The 21,980-nt window shown below is 41.9% G+C and overlaps 1 protein-coding gene across 5 annotated transcripts in view; it reads right to left on the bottom strand.

The window, feature by feature from the left end:
- PIP5K1B (phosphatidylinositol-4-phosphate 5-kinase type 1 beta) overlaps nucleotides 1-21,980 on the bottom strand; it is a 328,734-nt gene that overhangs the window by 18,654 nt on the left and 288,100 nt on the right. For 4 of the 5 annotated variants that reach the window (XR_009564323.2, XR_009564324.2, XR_011377538.1 and 1 more), the window contains one exon: nucleotides 4,881-4,998. The exons of the other annotated variant lie outside the window; for it this stretch is intronic. Coding sequence is in view for 1 of the 4 variants with exons in the window: in XM_030877050.3 (XP_030732910.1) it covers nucleotides 4,881-4,998 (118 nt within the window). In the remaining 3 variants the exon portion in view is untranslated. The remainder of the gene's footprint in view (nucleotides 1-4,880; nucleotides 4,999-21,980) is intronic. 5 annotated transcript variants of the gene reach the window in all.

Consider the following 21,980-nt stretch of genomic DNA (forward strand, 5'->3'; position numbering starts at 1 on the left):
CTCAGGTTCCTTATCTGCATGAATGGAGACAAATATAACACACACCTTAATGAAAGAGCTAGCGTAAGAAGAGCACTGGGATAGTGCCTGCATATGGTAAGCACTCATATTGGCCATTCTAATTATTGTTCAAAATCCTATGCTACAAAAAGGCAACCTACTGAATGGGAGAAGATATTTGCAAATGATGTGTCTGATAATGGGTCAATATCCAAAATGTATAAAGAGCTCATATAACTCAACGTTATATATATAAACAGCCTGATTAAAAAACAGGCAGAGGACCTGAACAAACATTTTTCCAATGAAGACATACAGATGGCCAACAGGCACATGAAAAGATGCTCAACATCACTAAAATGCAAATCAAAACCACAGTGAGATATCACCTCACACCTGTCAGAATGGCTATTATCAAAAAGACAACAAATAATGAGTGTTATGAGGATGTAGAGAAAAGGGAACCCTAGTACACTGTTGGTGGAAATGTAAATTGGTACAGCCACTATGGAAAACAGTATGAAGATTCCTCAAAAAATTAAAAATAGAATTACCATATGATTCAGCAATTCCACTCCTAGGTATATATCCAGAAAAAAATGAAAACACTAATTCAAAAAGATACACACCCCTATGTTCATTACAGCATCATTTTCAATAGCCAAGTTATGGAAGCAACCTAAATGCCCATCAATAGATGAATGGATAAAGAAGATGTCTCACACACACACACACACACACACACACACACAATGGAATATTACTCAGCCATAAAAAAGAATGAGAATTTTGTAATTTTCCAACAACATGGACTGACCCGGAGGGTATTATGCTTAGTGACATAAATCATACAGAGAAAGACAAATATTATATGTTTTCACTTGTATGTGGAATCTAAAAAAATAAAGGAATGAATAAAACAAAACAAAACCAGACTCATAAATACAGAGAACAAATTGTTGGTTCCAGAGGGGAGAGGGGTGGCGAGAGGGGCAAGATAGGTGAAGGGAATTTAGAGTTACACACTACTAAGTATAAAATAAACAAGTTACAAGGATGTATGTAATGTAGAATACAGCCAGTATTTATAACTATCAATATATATGGAGTATAATCTATAAAAGTATCAAATTACCTGAAGCTAAAATAATATATTGTAAGTCAACTATACTTCAATAAAAAAACAAAATAAAAGCACAAAATCTACCAAACAGAAACAGACTCAGACATAGAAAACAGACTTGTGGTTGCCAAGGGGGAAGGGGGGTGGGGTAGGCATGGGTTGGGAGCTTGGGATTAGCAGATGCAAACTATTATATAGAGAATGTATAACCAACAAGGTCCTACTGTATAGCACAGAGAGCTATATTCAATATCCTATGATAAACCATAATGGTAAAGAATATAAAAAAGAATGTATATATGTATAACCGAATCACTTTGCTATACAGCAGAAATTAACACAATATTGTAAATCAACTATACGCCAGTAAAATAAAGAAAATGCCCAAAATATTTCACAGCTTATTGTTATTAGCTATAAAATAAGATGAAACTAGATCAGTTTTTCTCCAAGCTTGGTGAGAAAAGTTTCTACTGTCTTGTTACCCTCCTACAGCCCGACTTCCCTCTCCTCTCCTGTCCTCCAATGCTTCTGAATCACAACAAACGCTGTGCTAGGAAGACTGCTCAGCTGACCACACAAGCCAGCTAACCACCACCGCTATCTCTTTCGGTTCTAAAGGCCCATGATATTTCTAATCGGTCCTCAAATGCTCTCAATACAAGCAACAGTTAAATGCTGTGGCTTTTCCCTATGGTTTCTGAGGAAGCATGATCCTTTTCTGAAGTGCTTTGCTTTTCAATTTCAAATAGACATTTAAAAAACCCAATAAAGTTAGACACTAATAAAACCAAATAAATAGCAACATTCTTAGAAATGAAACTGATAGTACCAAGGAGGAACAACCAAAACAATGAATAAGATAACTTTTCTACCAAAGGAATAGGGGATAACAGATAAGGAACAGGCGCCAGCATTGCCATTTAACTACCTTGTGGTTTTACATTCCACGCAGGAGTATCACAGGCCCCTGGTTGGTGCAAATCTGGTTTTTTGTAAAGATACGCGCAAGTGGCATGAGCCCTCAGCTCAGGAAGATGAGATTTCACCTGGTCTTTCAGCTTTCCTGATTTCTACTTCCGGATGAAAAATTTAAAAATACCGTATATTTTTTCCTAGTTAATTCCCTATCTTCGTGGTTGTGGAGGGGAGCCAACTCTTCTGCAAGGATTTTGCAGTATAACCTACTTTTTTTGTTTGTTTGTTTTTTGCGGTATGCGTGCCTCTCACCGCTGCGGCCTCTCCCGCTGCGGAGCACAGACTCCGGACGCGCAGGCTCAGCGGCCATGGCTCATGGGCCCAGCCGCTCTGCGGCACGTGGGATCTTCCCGAACCGGGGCACGAACCTGCGTCCCCTGCATCGGCAGGCGGACTCTCAACCACTGCGCCACCAGGGAAGCCCATAACCTACTTTTTTAAAAAAGTGAAGGCAGTGTGGGGAGGAGTATTGTTCAGTGCAAAAAGACCGTGTACCACAACTGGGATATTTACGATGTAAAAACAAAAAAATCCTCTCACAATGGTTGGTGGGGAGGAGGTTGCTCTTTTATACAGGGAATCAAGGAAAGCTCATCTGAGAAAGAGATGTTTGGGCTGAGACCTGAAGGGAGGGAGGAAGCAAGCACGGGACAGCTGAGAAAAAGTGTCCAGATGGAAACAGTAAGGTCCTGAGGCAGAAATGTGCTTGGTCTGTGGGAGGAATGCCCAGGAGGCCAGTGTGACCGGAACAGCGTTTGCAAGCACAGAGTAAGGCAGGAGGTTAGAGAGGCGGGGGAGACCAGACAGGCATAGGGCCTTGAGGACTTTGGATGGTGCGCTGGGAGAGGTGGGAAGACGCTGCAAGGCTTTGGGCTGAGGAGTAGCACTTTGGGGCTGATGTCCTGCTGAGTACACTTGAGGAGATACAGTGCGAGGCTAGGGGATACGGGGAAGCAGAGGATGGGGGCGTGGAGATGTGCTGCTGTAGACACGCACCGAGTGGTGTTGATGCCCAAGGTCGAGCCTGCACATGGAGAGTGACGGAGAGTGTTTGCTCAGGCTCGGCAAAGCTTTCAAAAGTAGCAAACTCGGAATCAGCACTTGCCCGTTTCACGAGACTCTGTGCAGGTGGAAGGGGCGTGCAGAATGAGCGTGAGATGTACTTTGTAAGGAAAATACTCAGTCTCCTCTTTTGCAGTCCAGACCATCGGGGTATCTTTCTGGGCCTCAGCTAACAATTCAGTTAAGCCTCCACAGACAGCTTGAGGCGCACTAAAGGGTGTTCCCATACGTGATCACTCACAATCCTCCAAGCAGCCTTGTGAGGTAGGGAGGGCAGGTGTTAGTTCCCTCCTTTGGCCGATAAGGACACGTAGAGTGTTGCCAGAGCTGCACCAGGTCCTTGCTCAAAACCCGCCAACTCCCCACCTTTGGCAGGAGTTAACATAAATCTTTAAGTCACAGGGTCTGGAGATAAGAAAGGAAGTTATAGGGAGAGACAGACAAAAACATCAGATGGAACCAGCAGGGACCAAGATGGCGCCAAATCTGACCTCCGACAGACCCTGAGTCTCACTATACACTGATTTTACTACATTAGCAAATTCAATGATACACCTACTGGTGGCCACGACCGGAGATTAAGGACCAAAAAAGGATAAAAAGAGAGTGGCACCCCACTCCCTCGAAAAGCCCTGCCCCTTCCCAGGTGGACTAACGCACATGCCTCTCCACCATTAGCCTCACTCCTCCTCCCTTTGTCTTTACTCTTTAAAATACAATCCTTTTCACCACGTGGGTGAGAAGCTGATCTGTGAACTAAGTTCTCACTTCTCCATTTTTTGGCCATTGAATCAAGCTTGTGCCGCATTGATCTCAGCTTCATTATTTGGCTACACGAACCCGAATGGAAAAAGAACGTTTCCTAGCTGAGGCAGAGGGCCTTAGCCAAGGTAGGGCCTGGGCACAGTCCATATGACTTAATTCGGTAACGAGAAGTTTCTGCCCAGATCACACAGCTGGTGACAACTGAGGGAGGGAGTGAGTCAAGATCATTTGGCACTGAATTCAGGTTCTTCTCATAACCTGGTTCTGTGCGTCTTAGGCTACCAATTTATCAAGGGAGTAAGCCCAAGGCGAAGAAGATTCACACACAAGTGGATACAGTTGAGTCAAAGAAGACATAACTCGGGCTTCCCTGGTGGCGCAGTGGTTGAGAGTCTGCCTGCTAATGCAGGGGACACAGGTTTGAGCCCTGGTCTGGGAGGATCCCACATGCCGCGGAGCAACTAAGCCCGTGAGTCACAACTACTGAGCCTGCGCGTCTGGAGCCTGTGCTCCGCAACAAGAGAGGCCACAATAGTGAGAGGCCCGCGCACCGCGATGAAGAGTGGCCCCCGCTTGCCACAACTAGAGAAAGCCCTTGCACAGAAACGAAGACCCAACACAGCCCAAAATAAATAAATAAATAAAAGAAGACATAACTCTGTGGGCAGTGACACTGAGGCGCCCCACTTGGCTTCAACAGTAGGGGATTTGTTCTCGTCACATACAGTGATTTAGGATTTTATGCTAGATACTCTTTTGTGTGCTGTTCTACAGGAACTGTGGGACGACATGGCTTGTAAAAAGACACACCATTTGTAGAAGTGACAGGGTGCTATTATTTCTTTTAAAACCCAAGCATGTCTGATCTCACAGAACTTGTTCTTGTGTGAGCCATGGCCCAGGCCCATTTGTAAACCAGGAGGGGAAGGGGAAGAAACCAGAAATTACTTACTAAATAGACATCAAGCACGGAGGCATTATCATCCTGCATTTCCAGAGCATTTGGCTCAGAAGCCAAGTATATGGTCCCCTCTTCCAAGGTAAAGGTTGAACTGGAAGGTAACCCTTTACTGGAAAAATAAAGAAGAATGATGAGCATGTGACCTTCAGAAAAAAATCAAAGGACTTCTCCAAAGTGGTGGCTGAGGTGGGAAAGCTTTGGGGCAAGAAAACAAATTTAGGGCATTTGAAGGAAATATGGTTATACCTAGAGAGATGCTCACTTGAGTTTCAAGGATTTGGCTTTACTGCCAGTGCCTTTTCTCTGTCTACTTCAGCGCGTGAGACACTTCACACTTCTGAAAGGTGATCTGTGGGCTCCACGCCTTGTGAGCGTGGACTGCTGGGAATTTAGAGGCCCACCAATCATCTCTGACTCTGAACAGTTAGCTCTCACTGTTTAAATTCTTCTCTCAACAGTACTGATGCTTTGCTAGTTTATAGAAGATAACCTTGTGCCTCATTAGCAGTGATGATTTCTATTGTTTTTTTTCTTTTTGGCATGAAAGGTTCAATTACATCCATGGTTCTCAAAGGAGCATGGGGGGCTGGTGAAAGCCCAACCTCCTGGGCTTGTAGGATTGAAGGAAGGAAGGACGGAAGGAATGTACAATCTTTCCCCCACTGAAATAAAAATTAGTTATGTTTTTAACCTGTGGAAATTTCCACGTGATGGCTTTGCAGGAACAAAATATCTACAAGCAATGGTGGAAGAGTGTGACGTTGATATTAGAAGAGGTGGGCTAGGGGGCTGGCTGTTGGCCACATGGGACAAACCTGGCAGCGGGCACTAGGGCTGAGAGCCCGAGTGCAGAAGACTGGCCTCCTCGCTCACTCCCCATCACCAGGGCTGCCACCCCTTCGGGCTGAGCTCTGAGCTCACCCCACTGAAAACTCTCCATCTAAGTCATCCTCTGGGCTTTCTGTCTGAGCTTCCCAGCTGGACAGGCGACTACTGAGGACTATTGCCCTCCCCTAGTCTGGGGACTACACATAATTCTACTTGTGTACATGTTTACCTATTAACTGAAGATACATGAAATAGAAATTCTGAGGTTTTCAATATTAAAAAAAATCGTCAAAAGAATTGTGTGGATCTTATTAAATCAGGTTCATTTATATAACATATAATGCAAAATTGTAAGAATCCAGACTAGTAGTAAGAGGAATGAGAAGGGGGGATCTCCCATAGGTCTTCCATTTGGTGATATTTGAGAATGTGGACATTCAGAGATGAAAGCCGCTTCACCTTGGCTTGATATATTTTCTCTTTAAATTCTGGACACAGGTAAAAAGTCCTCTTGCTTTTCAAAAACCCAAGATGGGTTATACGATGTGGGAAACAGAGTCTGTTTTGATTGATTTTAAAGAGCAGGGTGAATGTGGCCTTTTTCCATTGAGCTGATGACTTTATATTGTAAACCTTCACAGATTTCTTGGGTTAAGTAAACCATCAGGTTTCAAGGGATGCTGTTTGGAGAGGCACTGTGTGGTAATGAACATTGCTCCGGTTATTTTCTGGATCAAGAGCAAGGATGCAGTGATGGGTTTTAATTGGCTTTTGCCTTTTAACTGCTAAGATGCCACTTGCTAATCCCGTGTGTAGAGAACAGTTCAGCCTGGTTAAGCCTTATGAGAGAGATGAATGCTTTATCTACTTAAACAGCAAAGCAAGAAACAAAGTGGTCGGAAATTATGTATGGTTCACATTTGATACAATTAAAAAAATCTCTACTGTCTTCTGGGTTATTTTGTAAACATATAATTTATTTGATGAGATTCAAATCTAAGTTTACCTCTTTTTGTCTAAGGTTTTCCTTATGATTTTTAATGATTTCCATCCTAAGATTAAGGGTATAACCAAGAATATTCTAGAAGTGCTTTTTCTTTTTAAATTTAATTTTTTAATAGCACCACATGTAGCATAAAATACAGCAAAAAGTAATCCTTCTCTTTTTCTTTTCCTTTTGTGATCCAGAGTTCACCTCCCTAAGAGTAAATCCATTTTGCAAGTTATTTTTCAATCTAATATTTGTTTTATTTTTGGAGATGATGAGTGAGCCACTAGCATGGTTAAGACTAAATTAAAATAGAAAAAAAAATTAGAGTATTCTTTGGGGTTTAATAGGTACATTTATCGATTCTTTTAGCTAAGATACAATATGATTACAGAAAAAAATACCAGATTTCCTCAGTAGCATATGGCCAACTTTGATAAAATCAAACAAGCATATTTAAAAAAACCCACAAACCTCCTGTTATTTACACTGTTTCTCACATGTATTAGAATAATTCCTATCTTAGTAAGCAGAATATTCTGAGCATCCTTAAATTTGGGGGACAGAAGTGAGGCTCATAGGAACTTATATCCAGATTATATAAAGAACACTTGCAGTAAAAAACCAAAAAGGCAAATAACCCAATTAAAAATGAGCAAAGGATGTGAATAGACATTTCTCCAAAAAAGATATACAAAAGGCCAATAAACCCATGGAAAGATGCTCAACATCATTACTCATTAGGGGGATGCAAATCAAAACCACAATGAGATACCACTTCGCACCCACTAGGCCGGCTATAATAAAAAAGACAGATGATAAAGTGTTGGGGTGGATGTGAAGAAGTGAGAGCCCTCTTACGTTGCTGATGAGCACGTAAAATGATGCAGCTACTTTGGAAAACAGTTTTGTGTATCTTCAAAACCATATGACCCAACAACTCCACTCCTTGGTATATACGTAAGGAAAATGAAAATATATGCCTACACAAAAACTTGAACATGAATGTTCACAGCAGCATTACTCATAATAGCCAACATGTGAAAATAATCCAAATGTCCACCAACTGATGAATGGATAAATAATTCATACAATGGAATATTATTTTGCAACAAAAAATAACAAAGCGCTGATATACGCAACAACATGTGTGAATCGTGAAAACACGGTTAAGTGAAAGAAGCTGGTCGTAAAGGACCACATGTGGTATGATTCCATTTAGGTGAAAGGTACGGAAGAAGCAAATCTATAAGATAGAAGGAGGTTAGTGGCTGCCAGGGGCAGGGGTGAGGGGGCAATAGGGAGTGACTACTATTGGGTGTGGGGTTTCTTTTTAAAGCATTGAAAACACTCTAAATTTAGGTTCTGGTAACAGTTACACAACTTTGTGAATATACTAAACTCACAAAACTGTATACTGTAAATGGGTGAATTTTGTAGTATGTGAAATATATATTAATAAAGTTTTAAAAAAGTTTCATGAGGTACCTAAGGGTCATGATTCTTTTTTTTATATTGAAGAATAGTTGTTTTACAATGTTGTACCAATCTCTGCTGTACAGCAAAGTGACTCAGTTATACACATATACACATTCTTTTTTATATTATTTTCCATTATGTCTTATCACAGGATATTGAATATAATTCTCTGTGCTATATATCAGGACCTTGTTGTTTATCCATTCTAAATGTAATAGTTTGCATCTACCAACCCCAAACTCCCAGTCCATCCCTCTCCCTCCCCCCCTCCCCTTTGGCAACCACAAGTCTGTTCTCTATGTCTATGAGTCTGTTTCTGTTTGGTAGATAAGTTCATTTGTGTCATATTTTAGATTCCACATATAAGCGATATCATATGATATTTGTCTTTGTCTGACTTCATTTAGTAGGATAATCTCTAGGTCCATCCATATTGCTGCAAATAGCATTATTTCATTCTTTTTATGGCTGAGTAATATTGCATTGTGTGTGTGTGTATACATACATACATACATAATACACATATATACACACCACATCTTTTTTATCCATTCATCTGTCAGTGGACATTTAGGTTGCTTCCATGTCCTGGCTATTGTAAATAGTGCTGCTATGAACATTGTTGCATGCATCTTTTCGAACTGAGTTTTTGTCTTTTCTGGATATATGCCCAGGAGAGGGACTGCTGAATCATATGTACCACATAACTCTATTTTTAGCTTTTTAAAGAACCTCCATACTGCTCTCCATAGTGGCTGCACCAACGTATATTCCCACCAAGGGTCATGATTCTAAGCTTGATCTCTCAGTACATAGTATTAGAAATATCAGAAATGTGATGGAATAGATATTTTTAGGTTACATACATTTTAGAATTATCTGTTTTGAATAAACCCCCGATTTATTTGCCGGTCATTCAGAAAACATCTTCTTTTTCCTAATAGAGAAAAAAATTCTAGTTGACCTGACATGAGAGAGTTGGGCTCTGCGATTTCAAGGCCTGAGGTGGAGAGCTGCTGCGTGCAGGCTGGGGAAGCCTGACCATCTGCAGTGTCACAGGGCCAGTGCTGCTGAAGCACGAGCAGAGGTAAGGGGACCTTTATCCTGGAGGATGCTTTGCCTAGAAGGTGCAGATTGCTGGCCCACAGACCCAGTCTGGCTGGGAGAAGTGTGTTTTGGGCCCAAGGAGATTTTTTTTAATTTGAATGATTGCTAAATTAAGAAACAGGAAATTCCTACCAAACCCAGTTTTCCACAGCTTCTTATGAGAAACGAGAAGAGCAGGCAACTCTGAGCCCACATTTCTGAGTAGCGATGAGGTTGCGGCACGTCCTTTCTGGTTCCCCAGGGTCCCCACTGCTCTCTTCAGCGTCACACCTGGCCTGTTCTACCCATCTGCATCACCTCTGCCTGGCCCCTCTGTGTATGTGTCAGCCCAACATCCCTACTCCGCTGATGAGGGGACTTAAGGCCTGAGGAGGCACAGTAATTCGCCCAAGGTCACACTGCAGTTGAATAGAGCTGGGATATAAACTTTGTTTTCCAATTAAACACTTTTTCTATGGTCATCTGTGATGAAATTTTAGAAATTTGCCACTGCAGAAGTTGAGGGAGCTGAGGCCAATGTACCTAGGGAGCTTGAAAATCATCATATAAACCAGCAAAAACAAATGCAGGATTTGAGAATAATAAACATTTGAGAATACTAATAAAGATTTGAGAATAATAATAAACAAATGCAGGATCTGAGGATAAATGAGAATAATAATACCAAACATGCAGGATTGTTGTGAGCTTGATATGAGCTGTGGAGATCTTCTGTTTGAGAAGAGTTATGATGGCCAGAAAGGTTTGAGGAAAAGTAAGTAGGTAGAGTATGCTTTCTAAGCCACATATCTATCTTTCTCAAAAAGTTAAGAGTTACCATATGAGCCGGCAATCTCATTTCTGTTCCCCCAGTGTTATGGGCTGGAATGTGTGCCTCCCCCAACCCTCCATTTATATCTTGAACTCTTAACCCCCAGTACTTCAGAATGTGTCTGTATTTGGACATAGGCTCTTTAAAGAGGTGATTAAGGTTAAGTGAGATCATTGGGGTGGCTCTAATCCAATATGACTGGTGTCCTTATAAGAAGGGGAGGAGATTAGGACACAGACAGAGAAAAGACCCTGTGAAGATAGCGGGAGCAGACGGCCGTCTACAAGTCAAGCAGAGAGGCCTCAGAGTAAACCAACCTTGCTGACACAGTGATCTCAGACCTCTAGCCTCCAGAACTGTGAGAAAATACATTTCTGTTGTTCAAGCCACTCAGTCTGTGGTACTTTGTTATGGTAACCCTAAAACTAATATACCCATGTTCACAGCAGCATTTTTCACAGTAGCCTATAGGTGGTATCATTCCACCTACTTCCTCATGTAAGTAGTCAAATGCACAGAGATAAGAAAGTAGAAGGGTGGTTGCGGGGGCTGAGGGGAGGGAGGAAATGGGGAGTTGTTTAATGGGTACAGAGTTTCCGTTTTGCAAGATGAAAAGGTTCTGGAGATTGGTTGCACAACAATGTGAATGTACTTAACACTGTTGAACTGTACACTTAAAGATGGTTAAGATGGTAAATTTTAAGTTATGTATATTTTACCACAGTTTAAAAAAGTAATTAATATTCATTATTAAAAATAATAAATATCTAATAGTTCACAAGAACAACAAAGCTATTTAAGCTTCCAATGTTTTAATACTTAAAACAAAATGACATATAAATATATAGCTCTATATAAATAATCAGGCATTTATAAAGTCCCATTAAATGCACTCAGAATAATCTGACATTATATACAATGGAATATTACTCAGCCATAAAAAGAAACAAAATTGAGTTATTTGTAGTGAGGTGGATGGAGCTGGAGTCTGTCATACAGAGTGAAGTAAGTCAGAAGGAGAAAAACAAATACTGTATGCTAACACATATATATGGAATTTAAGAAAAAAAAAAGTCATGAAGAGCCTAGGGTTAGGACGGGAATAAAGACACAGACCTACTAGAACATGGACTTGAGGATATGAGGAGGGGGAAGGGTAAGCTGTGACAAAGTGAGAGAGTGGCATGGACATATATACACTACCAAACGTAGGGTGGATAGCTAGTGGGAAGCAGCTGCATGGCACAGGGAGACCAGCTAGGTGGTTTGTGACCACCTAGAGGGGTGGGATAGGGAGGGTGGGAGGGAGGGAGACGCAAGAGGGAAGAGATATGGGGATATATGTATATGTATAACTGATTCACTTTGTTGTAAAGCAGAAACTAACACACCATTGTAAAGCAATTATACTCCAATAAAGATGTTAAAAAAAATAGCAAAAGCTATATAATCAGTTGATTAATCTTTAAAAAATATTTGTTATCTTCATTATTCAGTATGTACTGAGTGAGATCAGAGTACAGAACTGGCATTTTACTTCCCTAAAACTCTTAGATTAGGTCCTACCTACTGCCCAAGAAAGAATGAGAATACACCCTAGGGAAACAGATACCTGAGCAGATAAGGCATTCCAGGCAGAGCATGAACTTTGGAATCAGATGACTGGCTTTGAATTCTGGCTCTTCCTCTTAGCTGTGTGTGTGATACTGGATGAGTTTCTTAACCCCTCTGAACTCCAGTTTCCCACATGTAAAATGAGAATAATAATACCAAACATGCAGGATTGTTGGAGTGATGAGTGATAACGAATGTACAACACAAACAGCCATTGTTGCACATTGTATTCTAGGTGCCAGGATGCAGCAGAGATTAAAATAAACAGAGATCTCTGCCTCATGGAACTTACATAGCACTGAGGAGAACAGATAACGAGAAAAATACCTAAAACACATATTATGTTGGTCAAAAGCACCAAGGAGAAAAATAAAGCACAGAAGGGAGAGAAGTGAGTGAGTGGCATAGACCATTTCCAAGCAGCGTACTTTCCGGGCTCTGCCATTGGAGATTTTGGGGTCTCAGGCATGAGTCAGACACTAGGGGACACATCCAGGTCTCCTATACTCCATGCGACACACTAGCAAGCCCTCTGAAGCCCCACTGAAGTCCCTTTCCCTGGGCTGGGACAGGCACCCCCACTCCCTGACAGCTCTCTCCAAATATCACACTCAAACTGCCAACTCTTCTTGGCTTCTCTAACTTCTTTTAGGGACTGGAGGTGGTGGTCAGCTAACGGTTTTTGACCACTTCCTTTGCATGTCCTGCAGTCTCACACCTTGCTTTTGTTTTGGGTCTCTGGTGAAACTGATAGTAAAAATATTTCAGTTTAACATTCCGTTATGTTATTTTTAGCAAAGAGGTTAGTAAAGGTTATACAGGAAAATGATTCACATAGGACATAAAGTATTATCTGGGCTTTAAGAACCTTTATACTATACTTTGAATGTGTATGTCATTGCTACTTAAAAAATTAATGAAGAGCAATTATTAAAAGAGTAGGGAGGTAATGTAAGAATAAACCATCCAACCTAAATAAAGGCATCCCTAGCTGACAGCAAATTCCTCCTTCTTTGAAGAGGCCCCAAGTAGAAAGGTAAGATATGTTCTAAAAGGGATTTTCGGGACTTCCCTGGTGGCGCAGTGGTTAAGAATCCGCCTGCCAATGCAGGGGACACGGGTTCGATCTCTGGTCCGGGAAGATCCCACATGCCATGGAGCAACTAAGCCGGTGCGCCACAACTACTGAGCCTGTGCTCTACAGCCTGCGAGCCACAACTACTGAGCCCATGTGCCACAACTACTGAAGCCCGTGTGCCTAGAGCCCGTGCTCGGCAACAAGAGAAGCCACCACAATGAGAAGCCCACGCACTTCAACGAAGAGTAGCCCCCGCTCGCCTCAACTAGAGAAAGCCCACGCACAGCAATGAAGACCCAATGCAGCCAAAAATAAATAAATTTTTTTAAAACGGGATTTTCACTTAAATGTTTATGTCACTGATCAATTTCATGTTCATTTCTCTTCAGTTCTGACACTGGGAAATATTCTTGCTATTGCCCTGTTTTCTTACTCACTGTTGATTTCCTGGGCACAAGCCTATTTGGAATCAATTTCTAATTTCTCTGGCTGAGAGTTTTCCAGATTCCGTTTTAAGGGTCACTTTTAAGTGAGAGCATCTCTCTTGGGTAGAATGCCTTCCAAACCCAGCGATCCAGTCAGAGGGCCTGCCATTCCTCAGCCTTGCAGCTTGGGAAGATCCATGTCTAGAAGCAATTTTACGTGAATGGGTTTAAAAGTCTGGCTGGCTGCCTGGGTTCTGCACCATCAAGTTTTGCCACAGTTCCCTCAATTGAGACTGTCTGAGGGCTAATTGCACCTAATTTGCAACAAGGCGCTCAGGAAACCGTTAATCTATCTAGTTCTGTTCCTCCCTTGTAAAAGCAGAGGAACTGCCAATATTTTTCAGCTGCTCTGTGCTCTGGTCTCTGCACACATCACAAACTTGTCACAGGTAAGAGCAGTACAAGGAGGGGGAATGTTATTGTCCTCCTAGCTCCCTCTGGGAGCTGACATTAATGGTTCTCTGATGCCACGCAGGCTTCTCTGTCATTTACAAAAATGCTCCTTTCTGTTACCAGCAACATTAGTTTGGCTTCATTGGAGAGCATTAGCCTGGCTGGACTGCTGAAAACAGACATCAGTCATTTAGTAGCCTGGAACACTCTGATTTCTGTTTGCAGACCTAATGAGTGTTTTATAGCTAATTCTCCTGAAGGCATTTGCTCAGAGAACATAGGGTTTTTGTCTTTTAAAAGCACAGTTTCTGTCTTTGGAAAGTCATCCTCTCACTGCCTTAATTTCTTTTTGGTCAAAGTAACATCATAATGTATCATACAATACAGATGACTTATGATGAAATAAACAACCTCCTGCTCTCACCTGCACCCCAGTCATCTCCCCAAAGGCGGCACCTTTCACCATTTCTCTTTTTAGCCCTTCTGGTGGTTCCCTTCATATCTTTTGATGAATCAGGGAATAAAATATATTCTCAACTCAAGGCAGCATCTATTGATTCAATATAAAGGATGTTTGCCTACCCCTACTTCGTACTTCCTCCCAACATTTGCTATTTATATTTTATTTATTGTGTAACTGTAAATCATATACTTAACTTTTTCTAGTCCATCAACCACAAACCATATATCTTTAATTTCCCATATTATTTACTCTTTGTCCCTGCTTTCCTCTCTCACTCTGTATTAGATACACTTTAAAAAGATCTTTAAAAATCTTTACTTTGTCTTGGCTAGTCATACTTATATTCCTTTATTCTTATCTTGTAGCTATAACCAATTTTTCCTGCTTGTCCATGGACTGATTCTAAAATTAGAAAATCAATACACAGAGTTTAATATTATTATGACTATGTAAATGTTGTTAATGCCTGGCCAACAGTGTGTTAGGGTTACATTTCCCTCTCTGGATTCAAAATCATGATTGCTGGGCCATGCAAGAAAAATGTTCCCATCATCAAGGTTAACTGGAATCTCTGTGTGTTTTTTTTTTTTTTTTTAAACTTTTGCTCAAATTCCTACCACGTTTTAGTCTGCTTCATGGTTGGAGGTTTTTGCCCTTTAGAAATGGACTGAATGCCATGTGGGTAAAACCCAGGGAGCATCTGGACTAAGTGTGGAGGCCTGAAGACAAGCCCTGCTTCTCGGATTATGAGTTACAACGCTGGGCAAGTCATGACCCTGAGGTCCTGGTTCCTCCTCTGAAAGTGAGAACGGCAGTCCCCGTCCAGCCCACCTCCCAGGGCCATCGAGAGGACCAAGCCAGAACATGCAAGTGAAAGAAAGGCAGACAGAGGGTAATGCTCTTCTGTATAAACTACCTGCAGTATCACTATGACTTCTACCTCCGGGACTCTGCTTGTTTCCTGGGGGTGGGGGGAGGGGGTGTTTGTTTGAGGAGGTCTGCTGGCATAGACAGATTTATCATAACACTTTGGAAAGAATTCTTTTTCTGCTAGTCTAAGTTTAGCTACCGGAACACTGATGATAACAAATGTGGACAGGAAAGCTCTACTTGCAGAGAAAATCGACAAGTATAGCCCAGTCTCACTTAAAGGCTACAAATACTTGTTCAGTCCTAGAGACACACTCTGCGTATGGGCAGGCCCACCCCAGCATGACTCAGGCACTTCTGATGTGATGATCAAGGCAAGGCCACATGCCCCTCTTGGAAAAGCTCACCTCTGGCTGGGGTGGCTTGGGGGTGGAGGCTGCTCTAGGGTCTGGAGTTCTGAAGCCCTGGCACCAGGGTGCCTATTTGCAGCTGGGATAGTGTCGGCCTGCAGCGAGTCTCATGCCTGTGCCAGGATGAGCATCTCCTTCACGCCAAGCTCCTTGGTTGAGTGTACAGGCACATCTGCAAGACCCCCACCACCACCACCACGCCCCTCCCGCCAAGTATGGACCCAGAGAAGTGGGAAGCCCTTGGCCATGGTCACTGCATCCAGAATGCTTTACCGCTCACTTTCCTAACTTACCCTGCCAGATAGGAGGCTTTCAGAAAGATCTGATGCTTTCTTTCTGTCTTCTCTCCTTTTCAGCCACTTCCATGCTTTCCCACTTTGGCTGTTTTTAGACAAGGAGGCTGCCTGTTTCTAATAAAGGCAAGCAGAGCGGCAGGCTCTCTCTTTGGAATTGAGCAATGGCTGCCTTATGGGTCTAACACTTGGGTTTAACCCTCGTCTCTCCCTGCGTAAGTGACACCTGAGGCACAAACACTGTTGTAGACAGAACACAAAGAGTAGCACTTTGAACTGGCAGGCGAAGAGAGAGGCAAACAGTGTGCTGCCAGGTCTATTAATTCTGGGGACCGGAAGCCACAGCTGCTGAGAGAGCTGGCAGCAACTGAGCTCCTGCGACCAGCAGCTTCAGAAGCAAGCAGAGGAAGGAGGTCAGGGCCCTCCGTCTGAGGAAAACGTGTGTACGTGTGTGGGTGGTGGCTGGAGGGAGAATGCTTTCAAAAAGGAACCCCCATCCAAGTTCAGGGAACTTTTCCACCATATATCTCTAGGAGATTTATTTTTCTTTTCAACATCCTCCCACACACATTTGGGACGAAGTGAGAGAGCGGCATGGACATATATACTACCAAATATAAAACAGATAGCTAGTGGGAAGCAGCCGCACAGCACAGGGAGATCAGCTTGGTGCTTTGTGACCACCTAGAGGGGTGGGATAGGGAGGGTGGGAGGCAGGGAGACGCAAGAGGGAAGAGATATGGGGACATATGTATATGCATAACTGATTCACTTCGTTATAAAGCAGAAACTAACACACCATTGTAAAGCAATTATACTCCAATAAAGATGTTAAAAAAAAAAAAGTCATGAAGAACCTAGGGGTAAGATGGGAATAAAGACACAGACCTACTAGAGAATGGACTTGAGGATATGGGGAGGGGGAAGGGTAAGCCGTGACAAAGTGAGAGAGTGGCATGGACATATATACACTACCAAACGTAAAACAGATAGCTAGTGGGAAGCAGCCGCATAGCACAGCAAGATCAGCTAGGTGGTTTGTGACCACCTGGAGGGGTGGGATAGGGAGGGTGGGAGGGAGATGCAAGAGAGAGGAGATATGGGGATATATGTGTATGTATAGCTGATTCACTTTGTTATAAAGCAGAAACTAACACACCATTGTAAAGCAATTATACTCCAATAAAGATATCGAAAAAAAATAAAGCTAGCAGTCCTCATTGACGGTGATGTTTATACTGTGATGATTGCATTACAGACATTATTTCATTTAATCACCAAAGATCCTCCTGATACGATGACCAAAAAAGCACATGAAAAGATGCTCAATATCACTAATCATTAGAGAAATGCAAATCAAAACTACAAAGAGGTATCACCTCACACCGGTCACTATGGCCATCATCAAAAAATCTACAAACAATAAATGCTGGAGAGGGTGTAGAGAAAAGGGAACCCTTCTACACTGTTGGTGGGAATGTAAATTGGAACAGCCACTATGGAGAACAGTATGGAGGTTCCTTAAAAAAACTAAAACTAGAACTACCATACGACCCAGCAATCCCACTGCTGGGCATATACCTGGAGAAAACTGTACTTTGAAAAGATACAGGCACCCCAGTTTTCATTGCAGCTCTATTTACAATAGCCAGGACGTGGAAGCAACTTAAATGTCCATCAACAGAGGAATGGATAAAGAAGATGTGGTACATACATACAATGGAATATTAGCCATAAAAAAGAACAAAATAATGCCATTTGCAGCAACATGGATGGATTGTAATACTGAGTGAGGTAAGGCAGACAGAGAAAGACAAATGTCATATGATATCACTTATATGTGGAATCTAAAAAAAAAAAAGGTACAAATAAACTTCTTTACAGAACAGAAGTAGAGTCTTGGATGTAGAAAACAAACTTATGGTTACCAGGGGGATAAGGTTGGGGGAGGGATAAATTGGGAGACTGGGATTGACATATACACAGTACTATATATAAAATAGACTAATAAGAACCTACTGTACAGCACAGGGAACTCTACTCAGTACTCTGTAATGGTCTATATGGGAAAAGAATCTAAAAGAAAAAAAGAGTGGATATATGTGTATGTATAACTGATTCACTTTGCTGTACACCTGAAACTAACACCACACTGTAAATCAACTATGCTCCAATAAAGATTAAAACAATAAAGATCGCCCTGTTAGGTTGGGTCTCTTCCTATTTATTTTGTACATGTGAGTTTTAAGGCTAACGTATCTAACCACAGTTAATAAATGGTGGCACTGGATTTGAACCCAGGCCTGACTCTGGAGCAATGCCACACATATTCCCTCAAGTGTCCAACCACTGCAAAAAATTCACCCTTTGCTATGTTCCTAAGATATCCCCAGCAACAATGGTTTAATGATATAAAAGAAAAAAGGACATATATAAATCTGTTTCCAAATGACAAATCTATTACTATAAATAAGTCTTGATTATCTGACTTAAGACAGGCAGGAATAGATATTAGAGAACAGCAAGAGGAACTCTGATACCCCCATACACAAAAATTAATTTGAGATGGATCACAGACAAAATGTGAAAGCTAAAACTATTCAGCTTCCAGGAGAAAACAAAGGGGAATGTCTCCTTGACCTTGGGGGGTCATGACTAGGAAGGCACAGAAGGGAACTTCTGGTATGAGGGGAATATTCTTTATCTCGATCTGGGTGATGGTTAATGGAGTGTACACATTTTTGTCAAAATTTACGAAACTATACGCTTAAAATTTGTGCATTTTACTGTACACAAATTATATTTCAACAATGAACTGTCTGCATGAAAAAACAGTATCTGCTTTTCTACTCACAAAACTATAAGCCATCCATTCAAATGTATACTGAGTGCCTACTTCATCCAGGTACTGTGCTGAAAGTGAAAAATAAGTTGGTAAACAGTTCTCACATGGCTGAGTCACTGGCTTAAGGAGCTTTCAAAAAAGTTGGTGAGATGATAGATGTTAAAAAGAGGAAAATGACTATATATATATCATTATTATCAAATATAAACATGCAAACACCCTCAGATAAGTGGCATGCACTGAAAACAGTACTCTAGCTAGAGAAAAGCACCACAAAGGCAACAGGAACTGGGACCTTTTAAATCACAGGGGACCCATGGCCTCCATGGTATGTGGAAGAATAAGCTAGAACAAGAGGCAGGGTAGCTGACTTCTGGTACTAACTTGGCACTAAGTGTGGTGTGTGTGGTGTGGGTAAGCCGTTTAACTGCCCTGAGCCCCGGTTTCCTCCTTTGTAAAAATCAGGGCTTTGAACTTGGAAAGGTCCTTCCAGCTTTCAAAAGCTTTGATCCTTAGCCTAGTTGGCCCTCTTTCAACTTCCCCAGAAAACCAAGTCTGAGGTCAGAGCAGCCTATCAGGAATACAGTGAAATGGAAATGCCCGTGCTGTGTAAGCCAATGGAACCAATAAGGGTTTAAGATAAAGTGAACAAATAATTCCGAACCACAGCACCCTTACCCCCTACACTGTACCTCAATGACATGACTCCCACGGATGGTGGTTTGTAGTCAGATACTCTGCAATCTCTTTACACTTACTTCCTAGCAGGACTGGGGAAAAAGATTCCAGAAAAAGAAATCCTTATTGAGAGAGATGGTGCTCTAGGTTAAATTGTATCCCCTTAAAAGTTGTATTTTGACAACTTAGCCCTCAGTACCTCAGAATGTGACCTTATTTGGGAATAGGGTCATTGCAGATGTAATTAGTTAAGATGAGGTCATACTGGAGTAGGGTGGGCCCTACTGCAGTATGACTAGTGTTGTTATAAAAAGGGGACATTTGAACACAGACATGCACACAGGGAGAATGCCATGTCACGATAAAGGCAGAGACCAGGTGATGCCTCTGTACGCCAAGGAATGCCAAAGATTGCCAGGAAATCACCAGAAGCCAGGTGACAAGCATGAAACAGATTCATCCCCACAGTCCTCAGAAGGAAGCAGCGCCGTCAACATCTCAGATTCCTGGCCTCCTGAACAGCGAGACAAGCCACCCGGCGTGTGGTACTTTGTTACGGCCACCCCAGCAAACTAGTACAGGTGGTATAAATGCTTAAAGGAAAACCCTGCCTTGGCCAGTGGGCTGGGGCTCACTAACTTTCCCTTCCTTTCCTTAGCCCATAACATCAGTAAACTTAACCTTCAGGAAATTTATAATTTGGGTACCTGAAAAACGTACTATTCCTTTTCTTTGCTAAACACTACATTTCCTGTTTTTAAAAAGTAAGGCACTCCAGGAAAATCTCCCAAACATTTGTTGAGCCTACCAGGAATATCCAGATAGTGTTTGTGCCTTAGCTTTCGGACTCCACTCAGGTCCTCCTCATGTCAATGTCCTAAACATGCACTGGGTGGAAATGACCACCTCAGCACATAAGTGGCATCATTTACTCAAAATCCAAATTACTATCAAGTCTGCAGAAGCTGCTGGAAAAAAATAATACGAGAACAGATTACAAGGCAGCTTTGCTCTCACAGATGTACACTGTAATTATCACTGTTCAGGGCTATCAGAAAACCATTAGCAGAATTGAATTTTAGTGGGCCTGCTAGCTTCAAAGAGGTGCATAATGACTTGAAGGTTTCTCACATGTGGCCGGGCCACGGCCAAACTAATTATAAGCTCTGACTGGAATAATCGGAAAATGTCACAGAAACTACTGGTCTCTGCTGGACAGGTCAACACCCTGTCTGGAGTCATTAGGAACAGAAGGAGCTTAAGGAGAGAGAAATCGCACAGAGCCCTAGTTTGCCAAGGATGGGAGGTGGCTGGCTGAGATGGGTGGGAATAGAGTATTGGCATCTCTGAGAAGAACTGGGAATTGTTCTGGCTTCCAAATCATGGCTCAGCTTTAATTCTCTCTCGCAGTGGTCCTTTTATACACCAAAACCCTTCTTTTAAGTTAAGGAATAAAACTAGGTGCTTTAGAATCAACAGTCAGGACACCCCATTAGCTTCAATAGTGGTTCTCGTACAACCATGCATTAGAATTCACAGGCTCAGGAAGCTGAATTTTTACCCACTTGCTGTTTCTGAAGCAGGTGGTTCTAGAACCTGTAGTTTAAGAAATACTGCCTTATAGACACAGGAAGAAAAATACTGCATGATCTCATTTACATGAGGAGATTTCAGGTGCTCTCACCACACACACACACACACACACGCACGCACGCACGCACGCGCGCGCACACACACACACACACACACACACAAACTTCCAGTTATAAGATAAAATAAGTCCTGGGGATGGAATGGACAGCATGGTGACTGTAGTTAACAATACTGTACTGTGTGTCTGAAAGATGCAGACAGAGTAGATCTTAAAAACAAACAAAATCAAACCAAACCAACTAAAACAGACACAAAACATAGTCCCTACCTTTAAGAGTCCATAATCTAGTGAAGAAACAAGCTAACTTCGAGTTAATAAAACCAATTCCTAGTCTCAAAAAAAAAAAAAAGTAACTATGTGAGGAGATGGATATATTAATCAGCTTGACTACAGTAACCATTTCACTATGTATAGCAACTCATCATGTTTTACACCTTAAACATATGCCATTTTTATTAAAAGTATATACTGTAAAAATAAGAGTTCTGGGGGAGAACAGTTTGTAATAACCTATGCAAAATAAGAACAGGAAATATAAGTTCCAAATGTATTCAGCACGATAAAACTTTGCATATGTATTATTTCCTATGTAATTTTTGGGAAACTAGTATTTTAGAGAAATGGTCATAGGCATTCAAGTTAATATATCAGGTTGTCATAAATAAACACTAAAACCTAAAAAGAAAAAAGAAATACTGGCTTAACAGAATGGTAAGGCAGTGGGACATGCAGTCCAGACATGGTGTGGTATGCGTCTACGAATGACTAAGGACCAGAACGGCCCATCCTGGGGAGCCTGGCAAAGCATGAGGAAGATGTTGGTCACTGCTGAAGGGCCTTGCCCCATGCCTTCGAGGTTCAATGCTGGCTCTGCTCTGCAGCTGCGGTTGAGAGTGCCTGCAGGGGTCAGCGTCCAGTTCTGTAGGCTGGACCTGGCTGGTGTTCAGGAGCTCTGAATACCATTGACTTTACTGGGGTCAGATATGTAGCCATTTACCAGGTGTCACGCTCAAGAAATCCTACCTTCCAGAAAAAACATATAAGTCATCTAATAAATGATTAGGCACTTTGTAAAACACCATAAAAAAGGCTACC

Source organism: Globicephala melas, chromosome 6 (genome assembly GCF_963455315.2).
Source record: "Globicephala melas chromosome 6, mGloMel1.2, whole genome shotgun sequence".
Taxonomy (NCBI): Eukaryota; Metazoa; Chordata; class Mammalia; order Artiodactyla; family Delphinidae; genus Globicephala; species Globicephala melas.